General features: G+C 39.9%; 1 protein-coding gene across 1 annotated transcript in view; it reads right to left on the reverse strand.

Annotated features, from left to right (window-relative positions):
- map2k6 (mitogen-activated protein kinase kinase 6) overlaps positions 1 to 3,878 on the reverse strand; it is a 66,642-nt gene extending 62,764 nt beyond the window's left edge. Inside the window, exon 1 of the mRNA XM_038990641.1 lies at positions 3,788 to 3,878. Coding sequence (XP_038846569.1) covers positions 3,788 to 3,878 — 91 coding nt within the window. The remainder of the gene's footprint in view (positions 1 to 3,787) is intronic.
- Positions 3,879 to 11,417: the final 7,539 nt, after the last annotated feature.

An 11,417-nucleotide genomic window follows, 5' to 3' on the forward strand; every position in this document is an offset into this window, starting at 1 on the left:
ATGCTGGTCATTTATGAACATTTTGAACATCTTGGCCATGTTCTGTTATAATCTCCACCCGGCACAGCCAGAAGAGGACTGGCCACCCTTCATAGCCTGGTTCCTCTCTAGGTTTCTTCCTAGGTTTTGTCCTTTCTAGGGAGCTTTTCCTAGCCACCGTGCTTCTACACCTGCATTGCTTGCTGTTTGGGGTTTTAGGCTGGGTTTCTGTACAGCACTTTGAGATATCAGCTGATGTAAGAAGGGCTATATAAATACATTTGATTTGAAGCAGATACCCACGTGCCATCTCCTCATTGGTTATACCCACGTGGGTGATTGAAAGACGAACTTTGTTGACGGTTATTGTGGTAATACAATGAAAGTTTAGATGCGATCACCATATAAGTTCAAAGATGATAAAGCCTGGAAGGAGGAGAGATGACTAGAAATGATTCGGTTGGCCGTTTTATGTGTGGATTAATTGTCGGAGTAGAGGTCCTTGTGCATTTCAGGTAAAATAACAACTCAATGTTTATATCCCAGGATGTACTGCCTCTCCTGAAAGGTGGAGATCCCTCGCTACTTGACAACTATCGACCCATATCAAAATTGTCTGTACTGTCAAAGGTACTGGAGTCCTTAGTTAGTAGGCAGCTAAAGACCTACTTCCAAGAAAACAACATCTTAAATGGAATGCAATCAGGTTTTAGGTCTGGACACAGGACTGTTTCAGCAACATTGAAGGTTTTAAATGACATCCACTGTGCTCTTGATAAGAAGTTACATTGTGTGCCTGTTTTTATTGATTTGTCGAAGGCTTTTGACACCGTGGACCATGCTGTGTTAGTGCAAAGGTTAAAATGTTGTGGAGTTACTGGTCATGCTCTAGATAGGTTTATAAATTACCTATCAAATCGTACACAATGTGTAATGGCGGATGGATGTAAATCTGAGTCCATAAAGGTGTGCTCAGGTGTTCCGCAAGGTTCTATTTTGGGCCCACTGTTAATTTTGTTAATTTTGTATATCAACAACATTGGGGATCTTATTGAATCCGTATTGAATCTTATTTTTATGCAGATGATACGGTTCTTTATTCAAGTGGTAGTAGTTTATCTTTAGCTTTTGAAAATTCCTAAAGAGCATTTAACATCATACAACAGAATCTGTATGATTTAAAGCTGATTCTAAATTCGGGTAAAACAAAATGCATGGTATTTTCAAATGCCAGGCATGTTACAAATCATGTCATTGCTACATTGGCTGGACATACTATAGAGCAAGTTAAAGTGTACAAATATTTGGGTGTGTGGGTGGATGATAAGCTGAGCTTCACTGTGCATGTAGAGAACTTGAAGCTCAAGCTGAAGCTCAAGCTGAAAATAGGATTTTATTACTGGCATAAGGCTTGTTTTTCTTTTGAGGCCAGGAAGGAGCTGGTACGATGTACATTACTGTTGGTTTTAGATTTCAGTGATGTTATATATATGCAGGCCTCAGCCACTACCCTGAGAGCACTTGATTCAGTGCATCATGCAGCCCTCAGGTTCATTACAAATCAGAAACGTCTAACACATCATTGTGATCTCTACAGCGCTGTTTGTTGGCTGGTCGTCATTGACCTTGCGTAGGCTTAAACACTGGTATACACTGATTTATAAGGCCATATTGGATAAAATGCCATTTTATCTCTGTTCTTTTTTAGTCAGGTCAGTAAATAAATATCAATTACGGTCCCATTCTGATTTGCTTCTAACAGTACCAAAAATTAGAACAGGTCATGGTAGAAATAGTTTTAGTTACTTAGCACCGTGGTCCTGGAATTCTCTCCTGAACATTTAAAAATGTGATGATCTAGTTTCATTGGTGGAGTTTAAACACTTGATCGATGTATATATCATAGAAGAGTGTAATTGTTTTTAGGCCAGCTGTTTTTAGTCAAGATGTTTGTGTTTTTAATGTAATATGTAATTGTTGTACAGTATGTGTCTTTATAGTTTTGTTTAATGTTGTGTTAGTGTATGTAAGTTGTTTTGTCTGAAACGTTGTTCCCCCTGCTGCTATTGGACCAGGTCTCTCTTGGAAAAGAGATATTATCTCAATGAGAAAAAACCTGTATAAATAAAGGTAAAATTAAAAATAAATAAAAATTGCTAGCAACAGCAAGCTAGCTAAATAGGACAAATTAACGTTAGCTAGCAAGTTCAAGCTAACTAGCTAAATTGCCGTACATGTTTAATGATTTTCGACCTGTCCCCAAATTAATGTCATTGGTTCAGAGTTTGTTTTGATATTTTAACCTGCATGTCGTGATCGTGTTTGTTGTGGGGGGGCAAAATAAATGTATGCACGACAGCATGCGCAGCCGGTTTGTGTTCCATGTAACTAGAGGGAATATGGTGCCCTTTGTGACACATCCGATATTTGTACTCCTGGCTATGCTAATCTTATTATAGGAGTAATAAATAAATTAGGCATGTGGTGTGAAAACACTCCAAGACTTTCAATGATGCAAATCCTGTCTGAAAAGATTAGATCAGGGGTGTAAAACTAATTCCATGGAGTGCCCAGCGTCTGCTGGTTTATCTTTTAATGTGTGTCCAATGGAGACCTAGACAACCAGGTGAGGGGAGCTCCTAATTAATCAGTGACCAGTAATCATTAAATCAGTAATCATTAATTAACCAAGCACAAGGGAGCAGCGCACACCTGCAGACACTCATCCTGCCATAGAATACATTTGACACCTGTGGATTCATTAGGTCAGTAGAAATGCATTCCAGAGGGTTATAGAAGTTGGTTCTGATTATTGTCTCTCGGCTTAGTTTTGTGCAGTGGTCTTGAGAGAATTCCCTTACAAAAAAAAGATTGCCGTTTTGAAACTTCAGTAAAAGTGCAGTAACTGCAGTCAACTGATATTTTGGACACAGTAATTGTTGCTATGGCGTAACACTGTAAAATTACTGCAATAACAAAAAACGTATTTTGTAAGCACTATTTGCAGCATACTGCAATCTGTTTTCGTAAGGGAAAGCTGTTAGAGCTGACATAAAATATTCTACTAGCTACTTACTGACTGTGGCAAGGACATTTTTGCTTGGAGACTCGTATTTGAATAGCCTATTTCCCTGTTCCTTTGGCTGTTTGCATCAGTAGACGTTCACACAGCAAATCTAAATGTAGCTTTTATTTTTTTTAAATGTCTACATTATTTATTACTGCAGGATCAAAGCTCAGTCACTAGGACGAGGCGTCCCAATAATTTTCCATTACGCACCACTGACAGTGAAAACAAAACCGCAACAAGAAGAAAATGGTCAGAGTAACTTGTGTGATTTTCAAAAGCCGTTTGAACTGAACTTGACCTGGGTACAACGCATGCACAATACTGTACGCACAGTTCGCAGTTAATGGATGCACCTTGTGTGAAAGTGCAAATGCAGTGCAATACATGCATTTGATGTATTACCTTGCACAGGCAACATCTCGTCGAAATGTGCATGGATAGTGCATGCTTTAAAGGCGTTGCAATGTTATGTCTGCAGTGTGTTGCTGACTGTATGACAGCTATATCTACGCTATAACATCTCTGGTACAAGAGGACTGCAAATACCGTAAAAATGAGCAATGATTGTTAGACATCATCGTCTTACCAGGAACTCTGCAAAATAAAATATCTAAACAGGAAATGCTGACCCTTTTAACGTATCAAACTTTAAAATGCATTGACTATATCCAACCTGCAGACAATGCAGAGCTGATTGCATATCAGTATTTTTGCACAGATCGCATGTAATATTCTTACCTCCCTTTGGCTGAGACATTTCCCCTTTACTTTGATCGGGGGGAGGGGAAGCACAAAAGACTTTGCCTTCTTTCTCACTCCCTCCCTCCATCGCTCTCGCACGGGAGCTTGCTTCAGCGGCTTGCTTTGCAATAAAGATGCAAAATACAAGCAGCGATCTTTATGCACTTGGAGCCTTTTTGCGTTTGAACCGTGTGTGTCCGTGCAAAGAGCAATATTACAATTGCACACTTTGCAAAACGTTCTGGAAATGGGTAATTTTTCAATTGTAATGCAAAGAATTCTCAGCGGCACTTAAATAATGGGCTACGGCTGGCAGCTGAAAAGCTACTAACTTCGATCAGACAGTGTGAGCCAGCGACGGAAAAGGAAGCGAGACATCCCACTCGCTGTTTTTTTTTTTGGTTCAATGAAAGTCGATGAACTAAGTAGACCAGACCCAGCTAAGATGCACCATGTTATGTAGACCGGCACTGACAGTTTTTTTTCAATGGTATAAGGCCTGAGTGTACTATCTTCATTTATCCACCATCTTTGGTGTGAGACATTGGCCTATGGTTTGTGCTATGTGGAATCATTGGGACGTCCCTACCCTAACCCCTAACCATTGCTTAAAACTTCTTGCCACTATAGGGGGTGCTGTTTCGCATTAGCATAATTTGCTCTACAGATTAAACTGCCTAGTACTCAATTCTTGCTCGTACAATATGCATATTATTGTTATTATTGGATAGAAAACACTCTCTAGTTTCTATAGCCGTTTGAATTATGTCTCTGAGTGAAACAGAACTCATTCTACAGCACTTTTCCTCCCAGTGTGTGAGATTTCAGAAATCTTGGCCTCTGGTTCCAGATCAGTTTTAAAGTCCCTGTAAATCCTATGAGGATACAAACACTGCCCACGCCTTCCTCTAGATGTCAGTAAGTGGTGACAATTTGAATGGAGTCGATTGCGCAATCAGTGCCTCTATAAATCACCAAATAACGGAAGTAGCGTTCTTTTGGACCCTGCGCTCAATGCAAGAAGGACGTCGGACTGGCCTTTTTCCAAGCCTTGGTTTAGCCAGTAATATAGCGCCGGTCATGTTTTTACTCGTTATAGGTGTTAAAAACATCATAAGGTAGTTCATTTAAACCGTTTTATAGCAATTTATATCCGTTTAGTGCGATTTTGAGGCATTTCTATGTGATGCTCTTTGAAGCTTTGGGCACGTTTCGGGGTCCCGGTCGAACGTTAGTGGGCATTTCGACGGACAGAGGACATCTTTCGACCAAAAGAAGATTAGACCCAAGAAAGGATACATTGCCCAAGATTCTGATGGAAGATCACCTCATAGTAAGAAATATTTAAGATGATAAATCGTTGTTCTGTCGAAAAATTTTAAACGCATATTCCGCCATTTTCTTTGGTATAGCTTCGCTTGGCGAACCCTGTATTGCACAGTAAGGATCATTTTAGAAATGTAATTCAGCGATTGCATTAAGAACTAATTTGTCTTTCGATAGCTGTCCAACTTATATTTTTTTAGTCAAGTTTATGAATAGTTATCCATGAGACAAGATCACTGTGAAAGATGGCGTCCGACATTTTCAGGCTAGTTTTGCTAGTATTGTCATTGTATAACCACGGTTGTTTGTGGCTAAATATGCACATTTTCGAACAAACTCTATATGTATGTTGTAATATGATGTTACAGGAGTGTCATCGGAAGAATTCTGAGAAGGTTAGTGAAAAAATTAATATATTTTGGCGATGATAACGATATCGCTCTCTTTGGCTTGAATCAATGGTCGGGTAACGTTTGCATATGTGGTATGCTAATATAACGATTTATTGTGTTTTCGCTGTAAAACACTTAGAACATCTGAAATATTGTCTGAATTCACAAGATCTGTGTCTTTCCATTGCTGTGAGCTGTGTATTTTTAAGAAATGTTTTATGATTAGTAATTAGGTAATACACGTTGCTCTGTGTATTTATTCTAGTCGAGTTGTGATGGTGGGTGCAATTGTAAACTATGATTTATACCTGAAATATGCACATTTTTCTAACAAAACCTATCCTATACAATAAATATGTTATCAGACTGTCATCTGATGAGGTTTTTTCTTGGTTAGTGGCTATCAATATCTTTATTTGGCCGAATTGGTGATAGCACCTGATGGAGTAAGAAACTGATGGAGTTAGGAAAGTGGTGTCTTTTGCTAACGTGGTTAGCTAATAGATTTACATATTTTGTCTTCCCTGTAAAACATTTTAAAAATCTGAAATGGTGGCTTTATTCACAAGATCTGTATCTTTCATTTGGTGTCTTGGACTTGTGATTTAATGATATTTAGATGCTACTATTTAATTGTGACGCTATGCTAGCGATGCTAATCAGTGTGGGGGGGGGTGGGGGGTGATCCCGGATACGGGGTTGAGGTCGTTAACCTACCTTAATCCTTACCTTAACCATTTAAATGTAAACTTCAATGGGGGGTAGGGACGTCCCAGGGATTCCAGATAGCAAGAACCATTGGCCTGTTTTACAAACGTTCTTACTGCTTGGGCGAAAAGGATTGTCGGAACTGTAGTCAATTATGTAGTTATGCATATTGTATTACAGCATTGTATTACTTTACTGCAGTATCTGAGTATGGCTATGTGTGATAAATGATCAGCATGTTTTCTCTGGCTACTATATTAAACTTTATATAGCTATAGTGCTGTGAAAAAGTATTTGCCCCCTTTCTAATTTTCTCTACTTTAGCATATTTTTGATATTGAATTTTATCAGATCCTCAACCAAAACCTAATATTAGATCAAGGGAACCTGAGTGAACAAATAATGAAACAGCTACGTACTTATTTAATTTATTTCCTAAACAAAGTTATGCAATACCTAATGTCCCTGTGTGAAACATTAATTGCTCCCTTACACTCAATAACTGGTTGTGCCAACTTTAGCAACAATGACTCCAACCAAACGCTTCCTATAGTTGTTGATCAGTCTCTCACGTCGCTGTGGAGGAATTTTGACCCACTCTTCCATGAAGAACTGCTTCATGTTTGAAGGCTATATAGCGTCTTCTCTTATTTCCGGTATTTTATTATATATATATAATGAACTAAAATATAAACGCAACAATTTCAAAGATATTACTGTGTTACAGTTCACATGAGGAAATCAGTCAATTGAAATAAATTAATTTGGCCTTAATCTATGGATTTCACATGACTGGGAATACAGATATGCATCTGTTGGTCACAGATACCTTAGAATTTTTTTTATTTTTGTGCATTCAAATTGCCATCGATAAAATACATGCCTGCCCATACCATAACCCTACCGCCACCATGGGGCACTCTGTTCACAACGTTGACATCAGCAAGTTGCTCGACTACACGACATGATACACATGGTTTGTGGTTGTGAGGCCGATTGGATGTACTGCCAAACTTTCTAAAACGACGTTGGAGGGGGCTTATGGTGGAGAAATTAACATTAAATGAGTTAGTAACAGCTCTGGCGGACATTCCTGCAGTCAGCATGCCAATTTCACACTCCCTCAAAACTTGAGACATCCGTGGCATTGTGTTGTGTGACAGAACTGCACATTTTAGAGTGGCCTTTTATTGTCCCCAGCACAAGGTGCACCTGGGTAATGATCATGCTGTTTAATCAGCTTCTTGATATGCACACCTGTCAGGTGGATGGATTATCTTGGCAAATAAGAAATGCTCACTAACAGGGATGTAAACAAACCCAGACAATGGCAATTTGAATGCACAAAAATACAACTGCAACATGTGTGGTAGGTGGGTGTGTGCGTGCGTGCGTGGTGATGAGTTTGTGTATCTAATAAGGATGTAACGATTCACCAGTATGCATCTGTCACCGATTCACATTTTTAAGATATGAGTGGATCGGTCCGCCAACCCCAAACCAATCCAAATATAGCATAAAAAAATGTAAGAATATTTTCAAACGTTAAGAATCGCCGGTTCACAAAATGATTTTGCTCATATGACATTCTTTCAGTAAATAAAGGATAATAGTTTTCACCTGGATTCACCTGGTCAGTCTATGTCATGGAAAGAACAGGTGTTTCTAATGTTTTGTACACTCGGTGTATACTGTATGGTCATCTTTAGTTATACAGGGTAAAGTTGATAATTTTATAACGAGGACAGTAATCACTTTTGCAAGGCACACTGGATTTAACAAGTGACATCAATAAGGGATCATAGCTTTTACCTGGATTCACCTGGTCAGTCTATGTCATGGAAAAACCGGGAATATATAAATACTTATGGTAATATACTAGTGGTAATATATACATGTGAACAGGAGTAATAGTGACGAGTAGCAGGATAAAATAGATAGATACAAATGGTAATGGCAAACAATAATTTAACAGTGGCCAGGGGATAGAAGCTGTTAAGGAATCTGCTGGTCTGAGCCTTGATGTACCGGTACTGTCTGCCGGACAGGAGCATGGAGAATAGTCTGGCTGGATGGTCTCGATGGAGCAGCTGTAGAGCAGGGAGAAGATGCACTGCCGTGCATTCTTCACGACTGTGCTGGTGTGAGAGGACCATGATAAGTCCTCAGCGATGTGGACACAGAGGAACTTGAAGATCTTGACCCTCTTTACTGCGGCCTCGTCGATGTGGATGTAGGGTGTGCACCCGCCCTTGTTTCCTGAAGTCCACGATCAGCTCCTTGGTCTTGCTGATGTTGTGAGAGAGGTTGTTGTCCTGGCACCACACTGCCAGGTGTCTGACTTCCTCCCTGTATGCTGTCTCATCGGCATTGGTGATCAGGCTGAACACGGTTGTGTCGTCAGCAAACTTGATGATGGAGTTGGTGTCATGGGTGAAAATATAATACAATTGTATTTGTCATGTGCTTCGTGAACAACAATTAAAACACGTAATAATAAAAGTATACTAGATACACAATGAGTAATAATAACCTGGCTATAGACAAGGGGTACCAGTACTGAGCCGATGTGCAGTGGTATGAGGTAATTGAGGTAGATATAACTAGGAATAAAGTGACAGATAGTAAACAGTAGCAGCAGCGTGTTGAGTCAAACATGTTAGTGCAAAAAGGGGTGTTGTGGAAATTCTAATCAATAATGAGGAGAGACAATGTCAATCACCAATCAGAATATTACTTTATTCAAAACATACAGTGCCTTGCAAAAGTATTCACCCCCTTGGCGTTTTTCCTATTTTGTTGCATTACAACCTGTAATTTAAATGGATTTTTATTTGCATTTCGTGTAATGGACATACACAAAATAGTCCAAATTGATGAAGTGAAATGAAAAAAAATACTTGTTTCAAAAAATTATAAAAAATTAAAAAGGGAAAAGTGGTGCGTGCTATGAAGCCCCTAAATAAGATCTGGTGCAGCCAATTTCCTTCAGAAGTCTCATAATTAGATAAATACAGTCCACCTGTGTGCAATCTAAGTGTCACATGATCTCAGTATATATACACCTGTTCTGAAAGGCCCCAGAGTCTGCAACACCACTAAGCAAGGGGCACTACCAAGCAAGCGGCACTATGAAGACCAAGGAGCTTTCCAAACAGCTCAGGGACAAAGTTATGGAGAAGTACAGATCAGGGTTGAGTTATAAAAAATATCAGAAACTTTGAACATCCCACGGAGCACCATTAAAATCCATTATTAGAAAATTGAAAGAATATGGCACCACAACAAACCTGCCAAGAGAGGGCCGCCCACCAAAACTCATGGACCAGGCAAGGAGGGCATTTATCAGAGGCAACAAAGAGACCAAATATAACCCTGAAGGAAATGCAAAGATCCACAGCAGAGATTGGAGTATCTGTCCATAGGACCACTTTAAGTCATACACTCCACAGAGCTGGGCTTTACGGAAGAGTGGCCATAAAAAAAGGAATTTCTTAAAGAAAAAAATAAGGAAACACGTTTGGTGTTCGCCAAAAGGCATGTGGGAGACTCACCAAACATATGGAAGAAGGTACTCTGGTCAGATGAGACTAAAATGGGGGGGTGAATACTTTCGCAAGCCACTGTATTAATAACATCGATTAATTATTGCAATAATGAAGCTGGTCGATGAATCACCCCTAGATGATTTGTTGAGAGCCCAACGAGCGGATTTGAGACACAGCAAATTATAGCAAAGTACATCCTCCTGAATGTTCATGACAAACAACAGATATATGGAATGAGTCACAAGGTTAGGATTTGTATGAAAGATGACAATAATTCACATTAGACAGTATCTGCTGTAAAGACTGTTCTCATTGTGTAGAAATCAGGGTCTGGCCCCCAAAACAAAGTTCCTCTCATCATTATCCATACCCGAGCCATCTCCAACACCAACTCCTTCTATTGAATGCGGGCTCTGAGAGAGGACAAGACCATTTTAAATCAGTTGCTAGAGTTAAATCTCAGAAGCTCCTCTCAGTTCACACAGACACAATAGAGTTCTAAGAAACCTATTTTGTTAAATAAAACAACCATTTGATTCAATAACAGTATAATTAACATAATCTTTTAATTTCTCCACGATAGGGGTCAATGCATATAGTCCGGGGAGCTATTTGGTTAACTATTTAACAAACAATTTAAGAATTCTTATGGCTTGAAACAGGGAAAAGGGAGTACAGGAGGTGGCTAAGCACATACCCTTGGTGCCACCGTGTTGAGGGTCAGTGTAGCGGAGGTGTTGTTGCCGACTCTTACCACCACACACATGAAAACACACACACTCTACACACACGTACACATGGGTTTTGTGTTATAGAAATGTGGTAGTAGAGTAGTGGCCTGAGGGCACACGTTTAATGTGTTGTGAAATCTGTTGTAAAATGTATTGTAATGTTTTTATGTGTTGTAATGCTCTTATCCAGAGCGACTTACAGTAGTCAGTGCATACATTTTCATACTTTTTTCTTCTTGATCCTGGTTCCCGGTGGGACAATATACAATTTAAAATTGTATATAACTACCTTAATTTTGCTGGACCCCAGGAAGAGTAGCTACTGCTTTGGCAGCAGATAATGGAGATTCATAATAAATACAAATACCTGGTGTCGCCCCGTCAGGAAGTCCAGGATCAATTTGCAGAGGTGGGTGTTCAGTCCCAGGACTCCGAGCCTGGTGATGAGTTTAGAGCGCACTATGGTGTTGAACGCTGAGCAGTAGTCGATGAACAGCATTCTCACATAGGCGCTGCTCTTTTCAAGGTGGGAGAGGGCAGAGTGGAGTGCAATTGAGATTGCGGCATCTGTGGATCTGTTGGGGCAGTATGCAAGTTGGAGTTTGGGATGATAGACTTGATGTGTGCAATGACCAGCCTTTCAATGCACTTCATTATTACAGATGTGAGGGCTTGAGGGTGGGAGTCATTGTGGCAGGATGGCTTAGGGTTTTTTGGGGATAGGAATGATGGTAGTTAGCTTGAAATGTGGGGATTACAGACTGGGACATTGAGAGGTTTAAAATGTCTGTGAATACGCCTACCAGCTGGTCTGCACATTCCCTGAGGACACGCCCTGGAATACTGTCTTGCCCTGTGGCCTTACAAGTGTTAACCTGTTTAAAAACCTTACTCATGTCAGCCTCGGAGAGAGAGATCACCG

The sequence above is a fragment of the Salvelinus namaycush genome, chromosome 4 (genome assembly GCF_016432855.1).
Source record: "Salvelinus namaycush isolate Seneca chromosome 4, SaNama_1.0, whole genome shotgun sequence".
Lineage (NCBI taxonomy): Eukaryota > Metazoa > Chordata > Actinopteri > Salmoniformes > Salmonidae > Salvelinus > Salvelinus namaycush.